We start from the raw sequence: 24,371 nt of genomic DNA, 5'->3' as shown, positions 1-24,371 counted from the left end.
ACAGGCTTAACAGAAGATGAATTACAGGAATGGTTGAACATTGATGAAGGCATCATTACTGATGCGAAAGAAACAGAAAGTGACATAATGTGAGGCAGTTACTTCCGTAGAATTAGATATGAGAGGTGAAGAACACGGAACAGAAGATAGCGATGCTGATGATGACGATGTTGCCGAAAATTCGCCAACACCAACGAATGATGAAATGTGACAGCCACTAGATATCTTGCGATGAGGTGTTCAGCGTAGGTCAGTGGACTTCCAAAAACATTATGAATATGAAAGATTCATTAATGAATTCATTAATGAACTTTTGAGAGACAACTAGAAGCAAACAACAATTAGACCATTTTACATAGCTGAAAACAGTTAACATTATTGCAGTGCTGTGTATCGGTATCTGTTTCATTGTAGTGCATGTAGGTTATGAATAAATACAGTACGCTACCTATCAATTTTTATTTTTCGGCTACAGTTATCAATCTGTTAATGTTATCAAATTATCTGCGTCCCAGAGTGATCATAATAAGCGGCGTCCACTGTATTTCTAGAAAATAGAACTCAGAGAATTAGAGTAGATGAACCTTTATCTGAGCCTGTAATAATTAAGAGGGGAATTCCTCAAAGCAGTATTATTGGACCTTTATGTGTCATATTTATCAATGATATGAGGAAAGAAGTGGAATCAGAGATAAGGCATTTTGCAGATGATGTTATTCTGTACAGAGTAATAAATAAGTTACAAGATTGTGAGCAACAGCAAAATGACCTTGATAATGTGAGACGAGGACAGTAGGCAATGTTATGATGTTAAACTGTGTTGAAAGTCAGGTTGTGAGTTTCACATATAGGAAAAGTCCTCTCGGTTTTAATCACTGTGTTGATGGGGTCAAAGTTCCATTTGAAGATCATTGTAAAGTACCTAGGTGTTAATATAAGGAAAGATCTTCATTGGGATAATCACATAAATCTGATTGTAATATTAAAGAGTACAGATCTCTGCACATGGTTATGAGGGTATTTAGGGGTTGAAATAAGAATATACATCAAGATTGCAACAGAAAATGCCCTGACACAGAAGGGATAGAACAACTGATTGACTTCATGAAAGAAAGAAATATAGCCATACTTGGACTGTGTGAGACCAAGAAGAGGGGTACGGGAGAGATTCCTCTGAAACAAAGATACGGCTGTATTACAGGGGAGGACCTGAAGCACAAAATGGAGAAGCCATCATACTTAGCTCTTCGGATATGAAAATGTAATCCAGAGGGCAAGTTGTTGGATTTCTGCATGAGGAACCAAAAGATTGTTGGAAACACATGGTTTAGGAAGAAGAACAGTCGGAAGATTACAAGGTATGGTTAGGGAGACAGACGAACAAAGACCATGATTGATTATATAATCATCGAGAAAGAATACCGGAAGAACCTTGTAGATGTAACAGCCATGCCTGAAGAAGCCTTTGGTGGAGATCATAGAGTTGTGATAGGAAAACTGGAAGTGGGAAAGATTGAAAAACCCCAATTAAGAAGAGAGAAAAGAATTAAAGTATGGAAGTTGAAGGAGAAAAGCATACAAGAAGAATTTCAAAGGGAAATAATGCCCTTGGTACCCACGACGGAGATGGGGATGTTGAAAATGAATGGAAAAGATTTAAGGAAGCACTGGTTGGATGTGCAGAAAAGATTATGTGGTAGAACATCAGGAAATGTGAAAGACAGAGACACACTGGTTGAATGATAGAGTTAAGATTAAAGTGGAGGAAAAGAAAATGGCATGGAAAGCATGGAAGACATGTAAGACTGAAGAAAATAGAAGTAAATATGTGGAGGCAAAGAATTTGGCCAAGAAAATAGTGGAGGAAGAAAAGAGGAAATTGAGAGATGATATGCAGGGCAGCAAGAAATTATTGCATGGTATCTTAAAAGATCAAGTAAACACCAGATTTGTGAAGGATGAAGGCGGCATAATATTAACAAAGCCAGAAGAAATAAGAAATAGATGGAGAGAGTATTTTCAGAAGTTGCTGAACATGAGAACTAATGACAGTCATTCAATGGATGACCAGGAAAGGCAATTAGTTGATGAAGAAATGAATGAAGAAATTACAATGAATGAAACTGAAATGACAATAAGAATGATGAATGGAAAAACTGCTGGAATAGATGAAATTTCAGTGCAGATGATAAAGGCTGCTGGAGCTGTAGGCCTGCAGTGGACATATCGAGTTCTCAGGATTTTCTGGCAGAATAAAAAGGTCCATGAGGAGTGGCAAAAAGGAATAATCATCCCAATTTTCAAGAAAGGTGATAAAGTATTGAAGAACTACAGGGGAATTACTCTGATATCCCATGTTGCTAAGATAATGGAGAGGATACTGGAAAGTAGGATAAGGTTGAGGGTTGAAAATCAGATACAGGAAAATCAGTTTTGTTTCAGAAGTGTAAGGCCAACAACAGAGCCCATTTTCATTTTGAGACAACTAAAGGAAAAGCAATGGGAGTATGGGAATGATATGGTGATGATGTTCATTGACATTGAAAAGGCATATGACAGTGTCCCCAATTACCTGGATACTTTCACAATACAAGCACGCATTTAACCACGTGCCCCAGTATGTGACTGTAGGTTGTGGCCAGAATGTGGAAAGCTTCTGCTCTGAATTGTGTAACTGGGGGAAGGGGCTTTTAAGAAAAACTTTTTGAAGTTTGTCAAAAGCCAGTCCAAGCTGGGATAATTTGCTCACACTTCTTCACAAAACCTATGTAGGCCATGAGCGAAATGTACCATTTTAGAGTAAAATACTCATACCGTGCACGGTGCTGCGCTGCTTAAAAATAAAAGCACATTGTCTTATTTTATGCCATCAGGACACAGAAAAAACAGCACTGACCAGCAATTTGGATATAATTGAGTAATCGGTCTTTTCTAACATTTCGTCAGTCAATCAAAATATTTCACTTGGTCTATCAAATTCCAATGTTCCAATCACAACGTTGGCTACATAGCACCCCACTAACACGTCTTACTAAAATGCGAGGACTTTGTGTGGATGTCAAAGCAAAAGTAGGTACCCAGCATTAAACGGTAGATTTTGTTGATGGACCAAATTGCAGCACCTCGGCATCTCCAAAAGCCATAAGAGTAATTAGTGTGACGTAACGCCAATAACATTATTAATCATCTACCACTTTTTACATCAAGATCTAGTTCACTAAGTGACTGCTTACGATTTTCTTTTTTTCAGATGACAATTTTCAGGAATGTTTCTCTATTTTTTAATTTTCTTCTTAGAAATTATAATTGTCCTAGGTATCACATTTGCATCATATTTCAGTAATTTTTCAATAAGTCTCAAATAATAGAAAACACATTATATAATTAATTCACGAAACCACGCTCTGCAACCAAATGTAACCGCTACTACAGTGGTTACACTAAACACGATAAAGGGTAGCAGAGCGTGGTTTCGATCCACGGATCTCTGGGCTATGGGCTCAGCATGCTTCCACTTTCAAATGTAACCGCTAATACAGTGGTTACACTAAACAAATACTAAACACAATAAAGGGAGAAAGGTAAGAGCAACTACACAATACCAAAAACCACTACACACTCAGTGAAACATCAGCTGAAACTACGCGGATCTCCGCCGATAACAACTTTAGTAAATATCAGTACGGCCAACTAGATGACAAACTAGGAAGGTGGGAAGAGGCTGCGAACCTACCAAAGGCATGGATGTGGCTTAGGTCGCAGATTCAGAAATAATCAACCGTGATCCTTAATTTTTAAAATATTATTTACAAATGGATTTTACAAATAAATTCCGAACAAATTCCGCCATGCGGAAGGTACCGACACATAACGATAATAAAATACAACCTACATGTTCAGCTGAGATACACACCAATTATTAATACACGTTCTTTGACAATAGCTTCCTACAAGTTCAAAGATTCAAACAAACTATACATCTAGTTACAAATCCAGTTGTACAATGCAATTTAGTAAGTAAGAAGGAACGTAATACGCTATTTCAATTTACAGTGAAGTTAAACGTGCTTTTCAAAAACTCTGGCGTACATCAAGTGACACAGAACTACCAGGGGCAAAACCCCAAGGTAAATATATTAAACTACAATTTTCATATTTAGCGAAACAAGAAACGGGGAATGCCTCGAAAACAAACAGGCAAGCCCAGCTGAAAAGCTAAGGCATCATAAACAATTAAGTGGCGAATCTAGGTGAGGTTAGTGTAGACTCCTATATGAAAAGGCAAGCGAACATTACAGGAAATTTAAGCTGGAACGGAAATCAAGAGTGCTTACCCACAAGGTAGCCCATCCCGGTAGCGAGACGACATCGAAACTTCGGACAACCAGATCGACTGCTGACAGACCACAGACAGACCACGACAGACCACGAAATGCTGCCTTGCACTCTTTATAAGGGAAACCCTGGCCTTGGAATAGCCAATCAGAATGCACGAGTCCGCCTATCGCCACCCAGATTCACCCATCACAACTCCTACTTCAGTCGCGAACTTTAACATACTTTCTCGAATACACACGATCCCGAATCTTCCATTTCCAGAACAGTCAGAAAATACTTTCTAGAATACATAATCAACAAAAGGCAACACACCCTGTTCAAAAATTCGCGTCGAAAATTTTCTGGACTGTTCCAGTCAATATACAACAGAAATCTACTATTTACAAATACAATATGTTATCAAATATTACACTGTACAGGTTAGGTCGTTACAAACAAAACATCTCACCACACTTCAGATCATATAGTAAGTACTACGGAAGGTTTACAAATAAAGTCTTCAATAAACACTTTCCACTTTCCAACACATTCTACACCTGTGACACATGTATGTATGAGTAAATTTATAATGTCCATTAACAGACCATTTAGAATGGTAGTATAAATTTATTCATTCGGGACAAATATTTCATGTTTCCTATGGGAATCAACATCTATATCATCTGATGGCCAGACAGGCATCAATTTTTGGTAATGAGACAAAGTCTCTCAAGTGCATTGGCACTGCCAGTGGCTCCAAATGGCCTATGCAGTGGCCTCCACGGTATTTTTTTTTTTTTTTTTTTTTTTACAAGTTGCTTTACGTCCCACCGACACATTTAGGTCTTACGGCGACGATGGAATAGGAAAGGGCTAGGAGCGGGAAGGAAGCTGCAGTGGCCTTAATTAAGGTACAGCCGCAGCATTTGCCTGGTGTGAAAATGGGAAACCATCTTCAGGGCTGCTGACAGCGGGGTTCGAACCCACTATCTCCCGAATATTGGATACTGGCCGCACTTAAGCGACTGCAGTTACCGAGCTCGGTCAGGAATGAGTTAGTTGGAAAATTTATAATGTCCAATAATGTACCATTTATATTGGTATTAACTTCACGCTTCCACAAAATTATCAAAAAAGAATTGCAATTGTTGAATGATATTCTCTCTCTAAAACTTCTGAGGTTAGTAGAAAAATATCCCCAGGGCGACCAGCATGGTGTGTTCCAATAATTACATTACCTATATATCTACCTGCAGTGTCCATCATCTCATCAATAAATATCCAAATCTTATTTTCTGCTACACTGTGTTGTATTCAATTTAGAGTATCTTCTCAGCAACGCGATAAATGTTTTTTTTGCAGTGTTGATACCGTAGGAATAGATTTCTGTGTGTATTTCTCCAGGAAATTCTTGAAATGGGGATTGTTCATCTTGTTTAGAGGAATGATTGCAGACATCATCATCTCACAAAGTTCCTCTGAAAAATCCGAACATCTGACCATCGCTGAAGATGTAACAGCCTTATCGAATATCAAATGCTGCGTCTTCTTTTCGACATGTTGTCATTTGACATTGCTGCTATGTATCGCCATGTTACATTGTTGTTGCACATTAAAACGTTTTTTAGCTACGACCTTCACTTCACATAACTTGCAAAACAGAACTAAAACGAGTGCACAGAAATATTTTCCAAATTCCTTAACAAAGTTTCGTAATAACATTAGTAGAAGACTTTTTCTTAGACATACTGGAATGTGTGCTGGGATACGATTCACTGTAAACTGATGCTTGTGGAAGTGAAAGGCGGTTGAGGTTCTAATATCTGAACAAAGACAAGTGAGTGATTGCCAGAAGTAATTAGCTCACTGCTGGGATGGGTTTTTCAGGATTATTTCTGTCTCTATCTGGGAGACCGGGTTGCCGAGTACAGCGGGTGGGGTAAAAGGTGCAGTGAGGTCTATGACCTTTATTTTACACTATAAATTGAGGATAATTATGTCCACCTTTTCAATACAAAAACAATGTGACGTCATTAACACATCACATATTTATTACCTTTCAAACATTGGGACCGGTTTCGGCATTATTTGTATGCCATCATCAGCCATAGGAAACTTTGTGACAAGGCCTAAGTACAATATTAATATAACTTACAACATATATATATATATATAAAAATTGAACATATTCTTACATGACTATTAAAATTTGGTGTACACCATAAAACCTTAGATTAAAATTGGTAGCATATTTTATGCGACATATGACTTATTTCCTTTATACAATTATTTGACTAAAGTTAAAGCTTTTTTGTCAGTTTTTATAAATATTACAAAATGTTAATTGAGCATCCAGATAACAATATTCAATCTTTAAAAACTTTTATAACTACTAGGCGTTAAAGATAATAGTGCATTTGTTTGGTCAAAAATACTAAATTGACATGCATTAAAATGAAATCGCCTACTGTCAGATTGGAAAACAGTGACCTATTTGTACTAGATATGGGGATAAGTTACATTATAAGTCTTTAGTAATTCTATATCTTGCGTTAATATAGTTTGGTTATTTAATAACAAGTCGAATAAAATGATAAATTCGGCTGATATTTTAAACTTTAAAACATTAATTGTCCATTATAGAGGTACCTTTTTCAGTGAAGATATATAGTGAGCAAAACAGTTCCTCTTAGAATTGATTACAGGTTCACTCTGTTTTAGGTGGATTTTGGATTGAATAAATTTCTTATTTCGTAATATAATGTCGTTGAGATATGTAATATTCCGTCTTTTATGCTAATGTTCTTAAAATGTAGATTGACTGGTTACGGTACACAAGCCGGCTATCGCCAGTTCACTCGTAGGCGCCGTCATATGCTGTTAAATATGTCCATTAGGGTACAAGGAAGGAGTAGAGGTGCGAAAATACTAGGTTTTTGTATTATTACCTGCCATATAGAACACTGAAGAAGACACTATTTTCGTTTAAGTAGAAACATGCTCCGCCCCTCTTCTAATACTCGTAGTCTGCTTTCTGCCCTTCTGGTAGACAGTTCCTCACCAGCTTCATTCTCGACAACATAGTGCTTAAGGTGAGTGAGCAAACTCATAATATATAACAACTTACCGGACGAGTTGGCCGTGCGGTTAGAGGCATGCAGCTGTGAGCTTGCATCCGGGAGATAGTGGGTTCGAATCCCATTGTCGGCAGCCCTGAAAATGGTTTTCTGTGGTCTCCCATTTTCGCACCACGCAAATACTGGGCTGTACCCTAATTAAGGCCACGGCCACTTCCAACTCCTAGGCCTTTCCTATCCCATCGTCGCCATAAGAACTATCCGTGTCGGTGCGACGTAAAGTCACTAACAAAAAAGAATTACAATTTAGGCCGATTCCAAATTATAGCATCACAATTCACTAAATAACTCAAGATTTAACCCTGAAAAGAGCCGTTTCTTAAGAAAAGCTTCATCTTGACTTTTATAAAATTCTACATTCATTACATTCCAAATTAGCAGTGAAGAGGGTTTCTCCTCTGGCTTGGAGGAAAAATTTGCCTCCAAGTTAGATAGTTTTTTCTGCCACCAGTGTATGAATTGAGATTTTCCAATCTCATCGGGTACTCCTAGGAAACAGATTAGTAAAAGGGCACAGTTTTTGCCTTGAGACTCTCCACTATTCAAGCCCCCCTTTACCGAAAAAAGAGGAAGAGTATTCACAGATCACGGCTGTCTGCGGCTTGGTTATTCCAGCTCTGGAACTATGGACTGTTAGATCGGCAGTGTAGTACTGTTCATTAAAAGTGAGAAAATGTGTGGTTTTCCATTTGAATGAGTATTTCATACAAAAGCATTGTTTTAATCGCGCCATTTCTACTAACGTAATGACCTATATTCATTTCAGTTGGGAAAACTACTAAGTCAGTCTTTCTGAGGATGTAAAAAGGCAGGTGGAGAAAGAATGTGTTTCCATTATAATGAAAACTCCCCAACCTGATTTTGACTGATGGTAGGCAAGTGGGCCTACCATTACAATGAACATTCCGTAACCCAGTCTTCTTATGAGAAAAAACGTTTGGTGACTTCCCCCATTGCGTTTCTAGGGTAATGTTACGAGCTGTATGTATATATGTTTGTTTAGTCCTCAGCCCGAAGGCTGGTTGGATCCTCAACAGCTCCGCCATCAGCTGTCATAAATGGCCTAGGCATCACTGAAGAGGCATACTAGGGAAATGAGTGAGGTAGTTTCCCGTTGCTTTCCTCACCGAGCCAGAAGTTGCTATTACATATCAGTCTGCCAATCCCATTGAAATGCTATGCAATTTAATACAATCTTGCTCACAACCTGAACACTATCTAATCTAGAATTCTCTATACAATGTAGAATTCCGTAGCGAAGCACGGGTACATCAGCTAGAATTCAATAAATCCAGCATTCTATATGCCTACACATCAGGTATCTGTAGATGTTTCCTTATTTAGCAATCTGACAAACATTAGCAGAAAAGATTATGCAAGACCCAGAAGTGTTGGTATGAAAATTCAACTTACCCCTTCGTGTGACCTTCTATTTTTTCTACTTTATTCTTCTCGGCGTATCGTCGGTTACCGTCCATAATAAATGCTACATGTTTAGGGACTCCTCCACTTCTAATTACCTTCACACATAATAGCTGAAGCCAATTCAAAGACTTTTCACGTATCCACGACATTCTCCGACAAAAGCCAACTGAGTATTACTTTTACCTGCAAATGAAAGACATCACTGAATTGATAGGACACTAGCACATTTACAGACGTTATGTTTACACAGCAACCATACAGCAAATCATGAACAGGTATGAATTACAAAACCAGCATGTTTTAACTTAATAACCGGAAAATGCTCGCAGCTTGGAACTATCGAACTCCTCACTAACCTGGGAACTTTGTACAACTCATCAGCTGACCACCTCGAGTGATCTCAAACGCACTAACATTTTTCGATAAACAAACATTCTCCTCTTATCAAACGACGGAAATAACACGCCTATTTAGATATCTCATAGCGTCTTCAGCAAAGCAAGACACTGGCTAAAGATCCAGATATTAGGATTTTATTTAATGATTACTGAAGAAGTATCACATCATCCTGCAGCAGGTTTCTCCATTTGCTTTGGGTTTTGAGTCGCCACATTGTATCAATGCGCTATGAACGTGTTTCTACCAACTGCCCTAGTTTTTTATGTCAATAGATAAAGTTGGTTATCGAATTTAATGTATTAAATACATACATTAATATTATGGCTAAAATTAATAATTGCCTGCATGTTTAAATATACATAAACTGTAGCGACAGATCTTTTTTTTCTTCATGCGCCACGCTACACTAACTGACGTAGTGCATCTTGGATTGAGAAGTGAAATGAAATGGGAATAGGATACATTTTCGAAGAATAATGAATTATTTTCGATATGTTCTTTGTGAAGCAATAGACTATAACTGCAGTTATGGAAAGTGATACTTCTTCTCGAGAATGGTGTGTAGCTTCAGGTAAGAAGATTGCGCTTAGTATCTCATGATTCATGTATAAATTGGCGATGTGAGTGTTTGTTGTTACGACGGTTGTTTCTCTTGCAGAACTGTATTTCCTGATCGCCAAGTTTTTGGCTGCTGGTCCTTGTCAAGAGTCAGCTCAGGTAACTGAATGAATAATGAAATAAACATAACAAATTAATCACCTGATGCGTAATTACATTATGTGATGTCTGTTTTCAGGTATTGAGACGGGAGTTGGAAAATTCGAAGGTATGTGTGTTCTTGTTGTAGTGTTTGACATACAGCTCCTAGACTAGGGGGAACCGCATGGTTTGCACGTGGTTTGGTGCCGTCAAAACACTACAGATGGGGGGGTCAATGACCTTGATCGTAAATAGATGATGTTTGATGGAAATTATGTAATGAAACTTCTTATGTTTCAGGTATTGCCCAAGAGGTTCGATTGGCTCGGAAATGAATATGATCAGACTTTTGAGGAATTGGTAAGCAATAATAATTAACAAAACTAATTTGTTTATAATTATATAATTCGTAATTGTTGGGGCATTATTTCGTATCAAATAATTCATCACATTTTATGGAGATAATTGGTTCATTACATTATGGTCATTTAATGGAATTATAGTGGGTTGTCAAAAAAAGGACCATCTCCAGTACTTCGTCCCCAATTAATCCCCTCCTTCACCTAAATAATTTTTTTTTTAATCGTTCAACGTCATTATTTTACCTCTGGCCAATCCCGAGGTCGGAATGCCAGTTGATGACGTTATACGATCAATGGGTGTATGCCCGTTACTGTGATTGGTGAAGTCATGCAACTCTTGTTTCCATTGGTTATCGTGCAGCGTACGCATGCCTAGGAGTTCTTCGCGTTTGTATTCTCTCTTCAACAGCTGGCTTAGTGGCTTAGTACTTCCACCCTATAGCTCTGATAGAAAGGTACCGCTAGAAGTCGTGTCTGGAAATCCGAATGTTGAAGTTACGTCCGTATACTTATTATTTGATGGAAGGAGTCCTGTGGCTTCGAATTTCGACACGAGGATTCCATGTTGATAATTTCAAGTATACCGTAATAAAATACCCGGTTCATCTATTCGACCCCGTAGATATACGGGACAAGGGTTGAACATCATTTCCTATTAAGTACATTCAGTCCTCGGCAAGTAATTTACGAACCTTTAACTAATCAGTTTATTCTACAATAATTGGCAGAGGGAAGCTGGTGCAAGCAAAAAAAATCTTTACATTTTACACAATATCTGGGCAACCATCCTCTCCATCTGGAGAAATATGACGGATACTTTACCCTTTCCCACCATCCCTGAAATTGCATGCATTGATATAGGTCATATTATTTTCCTTATCATAGAACCCTGTTCCATAAAAGAAGTGAATAATGGAATGGTACAGAAATTGTTACATTCATAAGTGCCTTAATTAAGGCACAGCCCCAGCATTTGCCTGGTGTGAAAATGGGAAACCACAGAAAACCATCTTAGAGCTGCCTACAGTGGTGCTCGAACCTACTATCTCCCGTACGTGAGTTCATTGCTGCATGGCCAACTCGCCTGATCGTTCAAACTGCAGGATGATTATGTAATTTTATGTAGAGTTCAAAGAAATTGTCAAAAAATGAAACATGTTTTAAGAGTAAACAAGTAATTGTGAGGCATTATTAGTGCAAGTAACTTAATTATTTATGATTCTATATCAGAACACAAAATAATAGTAATAAAAATAAACCAGAGTGGTGCTGTTCTTTTTGCAGTAACAAATAATTCACTTTTAACATGATCAACAGAAGCTGGACCGGACCAAACGACGTCTTGAGGAGCCCAATAAATAGACTAACATGTCATGGTTTCCATCATAAATTATGCACACGGAAAGGTTTCCATGAACCCTCTATAGACTTTATGTAATGAATATCATTTCTGCAATTGTGCAAAAAGAGTAATGTCATTAATGAACTACAGCAAGGTAGTGATGTGCTTGAGCCCGGCTCGAGCTGCTCGAACAGAAGGCGTCAGAGTTTGAGCTTTGCTTGAGCTTTTGTACGCGCCGCAACCTAGCGCCTTGCTGTTACTAACACCCAGCAAACTTGAGAAGGATATGTAAGAGTATTATGCTGGACAGTACCGGTTCGTCCTCTTTACTGTTACTTCCGTGTCTTTTGTACATAATATAATTTCGACCCATACCTATATATTGGAGACAATAAAAATTCGTGTTTGTGCGATGATTTGTTACAAATACCTCCATCCGAATAAACCAATAGTCTACTAAAATGTGTTGTTTGGGCCGTATAAATACAGAAGAAGGAAACCATTACACGTGTCGTAATAGTTACATATTTGAATGGTTATAAGACTAAAAATGTATGATATTTTATCTTCAGTTGTTGACATATTTCTCGCTCGGCTGCATGGCTCAATGGTTAGCGTGTTGGCCTTTGGTCACAGGGGTCCCGGGTTCGATACCCGGCAGGGTCTGGATTTTTAACACCATAAGATGTCTTGTTATATTTGTTCCAGATGGGCTCGAAAACTACCGGACCGATTGACCTGAATTATGGTAAAGGATACAGCTTGAAATCTCGAGTCACTTTTGATTTTCATATATATATTTCACTCGTCGCCATAAGACCTATCTGTGTCGGTGCGACGTAAAGCCCCTAGCAAAAAAAAATATATATTTCACGCAATCAGACAGTAACATTGCTGCATAATAATATTTATACATGTATTTGTGTACACGATTGATGAGATGTCAATCCTTTCTTACTCAAATTCTTCTATACGAGCATAAAAGGTGATTCTCTTCCAAGGAGTGGAATCAAACCCCCCAACATTGAGGACAGAAGGAGAACCTCGCCTACTGCGCTGCACAGCGGTCTTAGCCGCCCAAAGCATGATATTGTAACAATAATATTACCATATTCATAATTTTGCACGGCCTAGAAAGCCAAGAATAACACACGAGAGGATCTGTTGTGCTGACCACATGACACCTCGTAATCTGCAGACTTTCGGGCTGAGCAGCGGTCACTTGGTAGGCCATGGCCCTTCGGGGCTGTTGCGCCGTGTGGTTTGATTTGGTTTTTTGTTCATAATGTTGCGCCAAACGTACAGTTGTTGCAAGGCACACAAGTTCTGCCATGGCAGGAAATACTTCTGTTAATACGCGGGGAATATTATGGATGCACGCTTCATCCTTTTCATTGCATATTATCATAATCTAAGCCTTCTAATTTTATGGGCAATCTTTATTCCCCATAAGATATATGTCAATGACTGAATCTAGTAATATGTAAAAGCACGCACCTTCATTATGAGTAGTGATGGGCAAACGATACCCATGTTCGAGCAGGATCGAGCCGACCTGATACGCGCTGAGGTTCGAGCCTGTTCGAAGGAAGCTCGAGCAGTCACGTGACCGAAGGTGGAGTCTGACTCGAGCTACAACTAGTGGTGGGCAAACGATACCCATGTTCGAGCGGGATGGAGCCGACCCGATACGCGCCGAGGTTCGAGCGTGTTCGAGGCAAGCTCGAGCAGTCACGTGACCGAAGGCGGAGTCTGACTCGTGCTACAACTAGTGGTGGGCAAACGATACCCGTGTTCGAGCGAGATGGAGCCGATTCGAGCCTGTTCGAAGCAAGCTCAAGCAGTCACGTAACCGAAGGCGGAGTCTGACTCGGGCTACAGCTAGTGATGGGCAAACGATATCCATGTTCGAGCGGCATCGGGCCGACCCGATATGCGCCGAAGTTCAAGCCTGTTCGAAGCAAGCTTGATTAGTCACCTGACTGAATGCAGAGTCTGACTTGGGCAACAGCTAGTGATGGGCAAACGATATCAGTGTTCGTGCGGGATCGAGCCGACCCCATACCTGCCGAGGTTCGAGCCTATTCGGTCACGTGACTGCTCAAGCTTTCTTCAAACAGGCTTGAACCTCGGCACGTATCGGGTCGGCTCGATCCTGCTCGAACACGGGTATCGTTTGCCCATCACTAGCTCAAATAAGTCAGCCTGGTATCGGTAGATTTGATGGTACGCAAAAGAACTCCTGCGGGACTAACTTCCGGCACCTTGGCGTCTCCGAAAACTGTAAAAGTTGTTAGTGGGACGTAAAGCCAATAAAATTCTTGTTATTTCTTGGCCCTTATGATTTTCCATCCCGATATCCCCAGTGCTTTAAAGGGGTGTTTATTTCCTGTTTGGAGTCATGTCCATAGAAGTAAAGAACTCCATTGTTCATTATTGGCTTTATGACCCACTAGCTACTTTTTCGGTTTTCGTCATCATCTTTAATTGCGCATCATCTTCGTCTTAATCTGTTTACCCTCCAGGGTCGGTTTTTCCCTCAGGGATCCCACCTCCACCGCCTCAAGGGCAGTGTCCTGGAGCTTCAGACTCTGGGTCGGGGGATACAACTGGGGAGGGTGACCAGTACCTCGCCCAGGGGCCCTGCGGGAGGATGCGAAGATTGGAAGGGAAACCATGGAAAACCACTTCGAGGATGATTGAGGTGGGAATCGAACCCACCTCTACTCAGTTGACCTCCAGAGGCTCAGTAGACCCTGTTCCAGCTAACGTACCACTTTTCAAATTTCATGGCAGAGCCGGGAATCGAACCCGGGCCTCCGGGTGTGGCAGCTAATCACACTAACCACTACACCACAGAGGCGGGCTAATTGCCAATCAGTGAATAAATTGATGGTTTCATAACGTAATGCTTACGCACGTAAAATTGGTATAAATTGTATACCTCAACAGTAGAGTAACTGTGTAGACCTTGTCCAGGTGGACATTCTGAGACTTTCACCAGTCTAATGCGAGTGCCCGTCCACTGTGCTTTTCATGAAAAACAAAACGGAGGCTATCAAGATTATTTTACCTGCATATGTCGACGTCGTTTTATGTGGAGGTGTCTCCTCATTTGGAATGGTGTCATTCGACGAAGGACGAAGATAATGAATTTTGAAGTGTCTTATCATCGTCGATGTATTTTTACTATAATTTTTTAATATTTTATCACATCGTGTGCATTTTACTAATTTATCTGGAAGCTCTTTAAAGTAGTCCCAAGTCCATGACCTTTTTCTACTGGCCATTGTCTGCTCTGTCTGAAGTAATAACAAATTCGTCTGTTATAATTATGTACTACTTATTATTAATGAGAAAATAATAACTCGTAGCATACGAAAAACATGTTAACAATCGGTACTTGAAAGTAATGATTAACAACATTAAGCCTGCAAAACATGACAAAGTTATACAGAAACACATTTCCGAAGAGCGGACAAAATGTAAAATGCAAAGGTACATAGTAACGAAATAAATATTACCAGTCTGTGGATAACTCAGGAGATACAGACATTATTGATGAATGATGAAAGTGCAAGAATGCAAAAAACGAGGAGGCTAGTAAAGAATACGGGTGATTAAAGAATGAAGTGGTTAGAAAATGCAGGACAGCTAAGGAAGAATGGCTGGAAGAGAAGTCCAAGAATGTTGAGTGCTGTATGGCCCTGGAAAAGGCTGATGTTGCCTTCAGGAAAATCAACGAAATCTTTGAAGAAAGGAAAACTAGGTGTATGATTGTTAAGAGCTCGGAAGGAAAACTACTACTACGGAAAGATTACAGGAACATATCCAACAGTTGTATCAGTATAAAGATGTAGATTATCTGGTTCTGGAACAAGAAGAGGCTGTAGATGCTGATGAAACGGGAAACACAATTTCAAGAGAGCTTTGAGAGACCTAAATAGGAAAAAGGCACCCGGAATTGAAAACATTCCCTCTGAATTACTGACTGCCTTAGGAGAAACCAACATGGCAAGGTTATTCCATTTAATTTGTAAGATACATGATGGAGAAGTGCGATCCGATTTTTGCTAGAATATAGTTATACCTATTCTCAAGGAAGCCGGCGCTGACAAGTGAAAATTTCTGCACCAATAGTTTAGTATATCATGCCTACAAATTTTTAATACATATTATTTACAGAAGAATAGAAAGACAAGTTGAAACTGAGTTGGGAGAAGCTCAATGTGGCTTCAGAAGAAATGTAGGAATACATGAAGCAATCCTGACTTTACATCTGATCTTAGAGGAGCAAATTAAAAAGGATAAGCCCATACACATGGCGTTCGTAAATCTAGAAAAGGCATTTAATAATGTTGATTGGACCAATTTATTTGATATTCTGAAGGTAATTGGGAACAGATACCGAGAAAAAAGAATTATCTATGATTTGTATAAAAATCAGTTTGCAGTGATAAGAATCAAGAGCTTTGAAAGAAGGCAGCAATCCAGAAAGGGGTGACTCTGTCCCTCCTCCTTCTCAATGTTTACCTAGAACACGTGGTAAAAGAAATCAAAGACCGAGCTCGATAGCTGCAGTCGCTTAAGTGCGGCCAGTATCCAGTAATCGGGAGATCGTGGGTTCGAGCCCCACTGTCGGCAGCCCTGAAGATGGTTTTCCGTGGTTTCCCATTTTCACACCAGGCAAATGCCGGGGCTGTACCTTAATTAAGGCCACGGCCGCCTCCTTCCACTTCCTAGGCCTTTCCCATCCCATCGTCGCCATAAGACATATGTGTCGGTGCGATGTAAAACAAATAGCAAAAAAAAAAAAAAAAAAAAAATCAAAGAGGAATTTTGAAAGGGAATCACAATCCAAGGAGAGGAAATCAAAATACTGTACTGAGATTTGCCGATGATATTGTTGTTTTGTCTGAGACTGCAAAAGATCTGGAGAAATTGCTGAATGGTATGGACAGAGTTTTGGTGAAGGAGTAAAAGATAAGTCCAAAACAAAGGAATGGAGTGCAGTCGAACGTCAGGTTATGCAGGAAATATTAAATTAGGAATTGAAGTCTTAAGGGAAGGAGATGAATATTGTTGCTTAGGTAGTAAAATAACTAATGATGGCAGAAGTAAGGAAGACACGAATTGCAGTCTAGCACAAATAAAGGAAGCCTTTCTTAAGGAAAGAAATTTGCTCATTTTGAACATTGATACAGGAATTAGAAAGATGTTTTTGAAGACTTTTCTGTGGAGTGTAGAATTGTATGGAAACAAAACATGGATGATAAATAGCTCAGGGGAAAAAAAAAAAGTGGAAGCTTTTGAAATGTACTGTTGGCTAAATTTGACTAGAAGAAGAGATAATAAATAATAATTTTGTGTGGCTATTTCTAGCTGTGTGCAGCCCTTGTAAGGCAGACCCTCCGATGAGGGTGGGCGGCATCTGCCATGCATAGGTAACTGCGTGTTATTGTGGTGGAGGATAGTGTTAAGTGTGGTGTGCGAGTTGCAGGGATGTTGGGGACAGCACAAACACCCAGCCCCCGAGCCATTGGAATTAACCAATGAAGGTTGAAATCCCCGACCTGGCTGGGAATCGAACCCATGACCCTCTGAACCGCAGGCCAGTACGTTGACCATTCAGCCAACGAGTCAACAGAAGAAGAGATAGAATGATAGGGACACATTCTAAGACACCCAGTGCACTTTTAACCCAGTCCGATGCCCGTGAATTGTGTTACGCAGTCTCAAAAAGCCAAATATACCAGACCATTAATTCATACATTTAGCGGCCGCTATACATTCCTTCGAATTTTCCGCCATCTTTGCAAGCATCAACTCGCTAAACACGTCATTTATGTCATCATATAGACGCACGAACAGCAGCTGTGGAGCCCGTGCTTGCCCGTGCCGGCGAATCCTGGACTTATACCTCATAATTTATTAGAGAAGTGGATTAAAATTCCTTTTTCCGATATCCTAAAAGTCCTTGACCATCGCATTTCCACTTTACGACAAATAGTGAAAACTTAATACAAACAGTGGAATGGCACCTAACATATTCGTCACATTTGCTTCAGCTCAATCCTAGCCCCAGTTAATTATCAGTATACACCAGTACAAGGACTTTATCACCTCCAGGTTATTAGACAAAGAAAGACATGTACGCTGAGTGCATAGGGCTGGTGATCACCCCCAGCCCGTTATGTGAAATAGCTTCAATAAAAATCAAAATTGATGTTCCCGTGTGATATATATATTTGCTTTGACCCAAATAATAGTTTCTTTCAAGGCAAGAAGCCTTCAGGGGTTATAGAACCAATGAGTTTAGTAATCTGAAGTCTGTTAAGGAAACACACCATAGTTAATAAGGTACCGGGCGAGTCAGCCGTGCAGTTAGGGGCGTGCAGCTGTGAGCTCGTGTCTGGGAGATAGTGGGTTTAAACCCCACTGTCGGTAGCCCTGAAGATGGTTTTCCGGGTTTTCCCATTTTCACACCAAGCAAATGCTGGGGCTGTACTTTAATTAAGGCCACGGCCACTTCCCATTCCTAGGCCTTTCCTCTCCCATCATCGCCATAAGACCTATCTGTGTCGGTGCGACATTAATAAGGTGTGTTATTCATTATTTGTTGTATGCTGAAATAGGTTCTTAAGCATGTTTATTTATGTTTTCTAGGAAAGAAAATATCCTCACATTGGTCCAAGACATTTGCTGGAGATATGTCAACGTATTGGTCCAATATTAGAAAAAGAAATTAAGCCATGTATACCAGGTTTGTCATCTTTACTTGGTGCAGGTCGCCAATCTTTACTTCGCACTCACAAAGGTATGTATTTAATTTGTTCATAAAGTATAATGGGACTAAAATGAAACAAAGTCGTGTGTGTGTGTTTTTTTTTATTTTTAAACCTATCTTGTCAATAGTAAACATACTGTAATAAAACAAACGCTATGTTTATTTCATCCCAGTCTAGAAAGCCAAGAATAATGGCCGAGAGGATTTGTCGTGCCGGCCACATGACAACTCATAATCTGTACGGCTTCGGGCTAAACAGTGGTTGCTTGGTAAGGTCATGGCCTTTCAGGGCTGTTGCACCATTGGGTTTAGTTTGTAATACTTGTCCTATTGTACATGTTTTGAGAACGAATCATTCTGTTTCACTGAAGATGAGAATGATTGGTTCTTGAAAGATGTACGATAGGACAAATATTATGAAATAAACATAGTGTTTATTTTATTATAGTGTGTTTCGTATTGACAAGGCATATTCCAGTTAAATTCCTGGCTTACAGGAGTGAGATTAACTTAATAGAAGAATAATTTCTTTTTAATCTCTTCATACCAGAATCTCATATGATTTGATGTTTCTCATAGTTTTCTGCAATATGGTGGTGACTTTTGGTGCTTTCAATTAGAATTTTTCATACTAACTTATTTCTCTGTTAATCTTTATGTAAAATACTGTATTTCACTGCACTTTTTATACCAAAATCATAACTGCCAACTTTCTGCATTTAGGCGGGAGTCTCCCGATTTTTGACAGTTTTTCCAGCCTCCCGATTATGCCACTATTTCTCCCTAATTTAGCTTATTTTTTTGTGAACTTCAAACATTTGTTTTAAAATCCTGCCATTTCAGCTTTGTATGCCAGTGGCCGGAAGTTCTTCACTCATTGGCTGCTTTCAAATGAAATATCAACGTTTATTAATACAAGAAATGCGTGCAAATGTGCAATGTTTATTGAAGCTTGTATATCGCTTCGCATATTGTATCGATTGTCAATCTCTTGTTCTTGCATGATATGTTCGTTCTCATCATTCTTATTAATTCTAGAGACAAGTCGCTAGATTTGCAGTATGTTTTTAGTAATATGATGACAGAATTTCAAAGATAGCGACTAGTGACTTTTTCTAGAGATTTTAATAGCCATTTGGAGACAATTCTGGTGAATTTTATTACTTGATATATAGCATAGCGCTTCGCATAATTACGCGGGCACGTGATGCAATATATTAATCTATGCATTTGCTAAGTAATGGCATCTAAGTGCCTGACCGATTCATACGTGTGCAGTATGAGTTCATACTATTTTCGGAAGGCTTATTAGAGACCGATCAGCTTACTCACATATTTCCTGTGAGATAATAGAGATGTGCAGTTTTTAACATTGTAGCCTCGTATATCAACAGTCGGGTTTTGAGACAAGTGTTTTAATATTATAATATACCATAGTACTCCTGTATTGTTCGTAGTTGTGGCAGTGTTTATTTTCAATTGTTATTAGAATTGTTTTTGAAATGAATGTGTGATTATGGGGAAGCCGTCGTATGTACAAAGCTAAGGAATTGGGCTGAGTGAGTAGGTGCCGTGCGGCTAGGGGCGCGCTGCTGTCAGCTTGCATTTGGCAGATAGTGGGTTTGAACCCCACTGGTGGCAGACCTGAAGATGGTTTTCAGTTGTTGATAGTAAAATCAAGGCTGCAGGGCAACTGCTTTCAACAGACCTTTGACGGAGGGTTTCACAGACAGGCAAAATCTGCCACTGCTGCTTCGCTGAATAACATCAGTGTTCTGCTGATGGAGAAGCTTCTGTAAATCAATAAGATGAAAGGAAGGTAGGCCTACCCTACCATATAAATTCTTATAAACTTTTCGTAGTCGTATATTTAGGTCTCACTGAATACAAATACATATGAGAGTAAAGAATTTGTGGATTTAGATTCCACTCATTTTCCTTGGAAATGTGTGTTAATTTAAATGTGGACTTGACGACATGATACATGGAGCTTACTGGAATAAAGTATGTATTGCCCAAGACATGTAGAATAAGCAGTTTTGACCAATTGTATCTCCTGATTTTTGGTTTTGTAAATTTGGCAGGTATGCAAAATTTTCGAGAAAATAGTAAGGTGCGATCATTACGCGAGGAATATTGGTATTACAAGTGTTTGTATTATAAAAAAATTAATTCATAACTCAATTGTATTTTATACAAGTTTAAGGTGCACCTAATAATCGTGTATATACATCAAAATAATTAAAATAGTCCAAAACAAAATTAATAATTTATTCACAACACTTAGGCGAACATTTCTCTAATCTGAAAATAAAAATGAACTAATTAAGTTGCCATTAATCGGAGCTTTAAATTTAAAATTCTACACTAGCAAAAAAGATTGCAATATTGTGAAATAGGGACTTCCCAGTAAACAATTTACTCAAAATCTTCTGTGTGGCTATTGCCGGTTTCGGTATCGGATGCGCCGTCCTCGCCACTGGTCATACCAATATCATATTTTGCATTACTGTAACACAGTGTGTCATCTTCGGATCCGTCTAGTGCGTTCGAAATCCAAGTTTTTTTGAAGCTCTTGGAGACATGTTCAGGTGTTATGAGGTCCCAACTCTTCATTGTGCCCACGAGCATGATAAGTTGAAGGATGAGGATGGATGTCCAATATTTCAATTGGGCATCAATTACTGATCGTCGGTCATCATCCACTCGTAAAATCAATGTAAGTGGTATTTAAATGGTTTTTTAATATATATATGTCCAGTGGGTGCAAAGTAGATGTTAGGCCACTGGGAATAACTACCTGTCATGCATTATTTTCATTTAGATTTTGATCACTTCGTCCACAAGGTAACTTCGGAATCTATCTCAAATAAGCGGAGCCGGCTGTTTCACTTGTGCACTGGGTCTTCACTATCACTATCACTACTGATCTGCATTTAGGGCAGTTGCCCAGGTGGCAGATTCCTTATCTGTTGTTTTCCTAGCCTTTTCTTAAATGATTGCAAAGAAATTGGAAATTTATTGGAACATCTCCCTTGGAAAGTTATTCCAATCCCTAACTCCCCTTCCTATAAACGAATATTTGCCCCAATTTGTCCTCTTGAATTCCAACTTTATCTTCATATTGTGATCTTTCCTACTTTTAAAGACACCATCCAAACTTATTCGTCTACTGATGTCCTCCCACGCCATCTCTCCACTGACAGCTCGGAACATACCACTTAGTCGAGCAGCTCGTCTCCTTTCTCCCAAGTCTTCCCAGCCCAAACTTTGCAACATTTTTGTAACGCTACTCTTTTGTCGGAAATCGCCCAGAACAAATCGAGCTGCTTTTCTTTGAATTTTTTCCAGTTCCTGAATCAAGTAATCCTGGTAACGGTCCCATACACTGGAACCATATTCAGGTTGAGGTCTCACCAGAGACAAATATGCTCTCTCCTTGACATCCTTACTACAACCCCTAAATACTCTCATAACCATGTGCAGAGATCTGTACCCTTTATTTACAATCATATTTATGTGATTACCCCAATGAAGATCTTTCCTTTTATTTATACCTAGGTACTTACAATGATCCCCAAAGGGAACTTTCACCCCATCAACACAGTAATTAAAAGTGAGAGGACTTTTCCTATTTGTGAAACTCACAACCTGACTTTTAACCCCATTTATCATCATACCATTGCCCAGCGTCCATCTCACAACACTATCAACGTCACCCTGCAGTTGCTCACAATCTTGTAACTTATTTATTACTCTGTACAGAATAACGTCATCTGCAAAAAGCCTTATCTCTGATTCCACTTCTTTACACATATCATTGATATATATAAGAAAACATAAAGGTCCAATAATACTGCCTTGAGGAATTCCTCTCTTAATTTTTACAGGGACAGATAAAGCTTCACCTACTCTAATTCTCTGAGTTCTATTTTCTAGAAACAGAGCCACCCATTCAGTCACTCTTTTGTCAAGTCCAATTGCACTCATTTTTGCCAGTAGTCTCCCATGATCTACCGTATCAAATGCCGTAGATAAGTCAATCACAATACAGTCCAATTGACCTCCTGAATCCAGGATATCTGCTATATCTTGCTGGAATCCTACAAGTTGGGCTTCAGTGGAATAACCTTTCCTAAACCCAAACTGCCTTCTGTCAAACCATTTATTAATTTTGCAAACATGTCTTATATAATCAGAAAGAATGCTTTCCCAAAGCTTACATACAATGCATGTCAAACTGACTGGCCTGTAATTTTCAGCTTTATGCCTATCACCCTTTCCTTTATATACAGGGGCTACTATAGCAACTCTCCATTCATTTGGTGAAGTTCCTTCATGCAAACAAAAATCAAACAAGTACTTCAGATATGGTACTATATCCCAACCCATTGTCTTTAGTATATCCTCCGAAACCTTATCAATTCCAGCTGCTTTTCTAGTTTTCAGCTTTTGTATCTTACTGTAAATGTCATTGCTGTCATCGGTAAATTTTAATACTTCCTTAGTATTAGTCACCTCCTCTGTCTGGACGTTATCCTTTTAACCAACAATCTTTACATACTGCTGACTGAATACTTCTGCCTATTGAAGATCCTCGCATACACACTCCCCTTGTTCATTAATTAATCCTGGAATGTCCTTCTTGGAACCTGTTTCTGCCTTAAAGTACCTATTCATACTCTTCCATTTTTCACTAAAATTAGTGTGGCCACCAACTATGCTTGCCATCATGTTATCCTTAGCTGACTTCTTTGCTAGATTCAATTTCCTAGTAAGTTCCTTCAATTTCTCCTTACTTCCACAGCCATTTCTAACTCGTTCCAACCTGCACCTCCTCCTTAGTCTCTTTACTTCCCTGTTATAATATAGTGGATCTTTACCATTCCTTACCACCTTTAAAGGTACAAACCTATTTTCACATTCCTCAACAATTGCTTTCTATCTCACACAGGTTTAACCCAGTCTAGCATGAGTTCTGTGACCATCCAACCCTTTCGTTGCACTCGTACATGAATTCCACGGGGAAACTATTTACTTGGGCATCGTTTTCCTCTTCCCAAGAAGCGAAAGAAAATTATGTAAGGCCGCAACTTTCATAATTTCTGATTACCGCCGATTTTCAAAAATATGCGCCCCGTGATCCGATGTTAATACAATTTGTACGTAAAACAATTAGCTGAGAAGTTGAGGGAACATCTTTCGTTGTTTTGTAACATAGCTTGGTTGTTGAAACTGTCGCTGTTATTGTTGTTGAAGTAAAAGTTGAATGATGTTATGGCCTTGGTTGTATGGCACAGTATCCTGAAAGGTAGTTCACTAATCGGCACTTTAAAAGTTCGTCAAGTTTGATACGTGTTTTTACCCTCCATTGACGATTCAACTTCAAATATTTGAACATTTTAACGTATGTTTTTTTATATCCATACTAACAAATCAGAACCTTACAGTATTCCTCAACTTCAAGTTTTTATGCATTATCTTAAAGCTCTATTCAGCATTGTGCAAACTGACGCAAGTGTGATAAACTGGCATAACTTGAAAACAATATTCTCTCACCCATGTGTAAATAATGCAAGTATCAAGCTCGAATCATTATTATTATTATTTTACGTTGAGGAATTTGGATCCCAGCGGTGAAGAAGGTGGGAGAACTATCTTGAAATGTAAATCCATACAGGTCTGATTTCGCAGCGGGTGATGTTGTGATCAGCGTCTGTATCCAGGTCAGGGTTGGCTGTTTAAGCATGCTCCAGGTCATACCAATCTGGTTCTAATTTTTGTGGGACCTACGGGTTCCACCTTCATGTGAGATGATTCACACATTCTACCATGATGGTAAAACGCACATCGGAAACTACCCCAGCCAGTAAAAGCCGGGGCCAGTTAGTCTGATCTAAACA

At 39.2% G+C, this 24,371-nt stretch overlaps 2 protein-coding genes across 5 annotated transcripts in view; one reads left to right on the top strand and one right to left on the bottom strand.

Annotated features, from left to right (window-relative positions):
* Dhdds (Dehydrodolichyl diphosphate synthase subunit) overlaps positions 1–9,503 on the bottom strand; it is a 65,609-nt gene extending 56,106 nt beyond the window's left edge. The window contains exons 1-2 of one of the 4 annotated variants that reach the window (XM_067143347.2): positions 9,236–9,503; positions 8,868–9,062 (exon numbers count right to left, since the gene is read on the bottom strand). In XM_067143347.2, the coding sequence (XP_066999448.1) occupies positions 8,868–9,028 (161 nt within the window). In that variant the 5' untranslated portion in view covers positions 9,029–9,062; positions 9,236–9,503. Of the gene's footprint in view, positions 1–8,867; positions 9,063–9,192; positions 9,213–9,235 lie in introns of those variants that run through there. The other 3 variants (XM_067143343.2, XM_067143344.2, XM_067143346.2) reach the window with 3 other exon arrangements.
* Positions 9,504–9,720: 217 nt separating this feature from the next.
* The window catches only part of BRWD3 (bromodomain and WD repeat-containing protein), a 242,942-nt gene continuing 228,291 nt past the window's right edge, over positions 9,721–24,371 (top strand). The window contains exons 1-5 of the mRNA XM_067143342.2: positions 9,721–9,849; positions 9,937–9,995; positions 10,075–10,104; positions 10,278–10,337; positions 18,348–18,498. Of these exons, the coding sequence (XP_066999443.2) occupies positions 9,807–9,849; positions 9,937–9,995; positions 10,075–10,104; positions 10,278–10,337; positions 18,348–18,498 (343 nt within the window). The 5' untranslated portion in view covers positions 9,721–9,806. The remainder of the gene's footprint in view (positions 9,850–9,936; positions 9,996–10,074; positions 10,105–10,277; positions 10,338–18,347; positions 18,499–24,371) is intronic.

The sequence above is a fragment of the Anabrus simplex genome, chromosome 3 (assembly GCF_040414725.1).
Source record: "Anabrus simplex isolate iqAnaSimp1 chromosome 3, ASM4041472v1, whole genome shotgun sequence".
NCBI classification, from domain to species: Eukaryota; Metazoa; Arthropoda; class Insecta; order Orthoptera; family Tettigoniidae; genus Anabrus; species Anabrus simplex.
The sequence above is the reverse complement of the archived record's forward strand: the minus strand, read 5'-3'. Positions and strand labels throughout refer to the sequence as shown.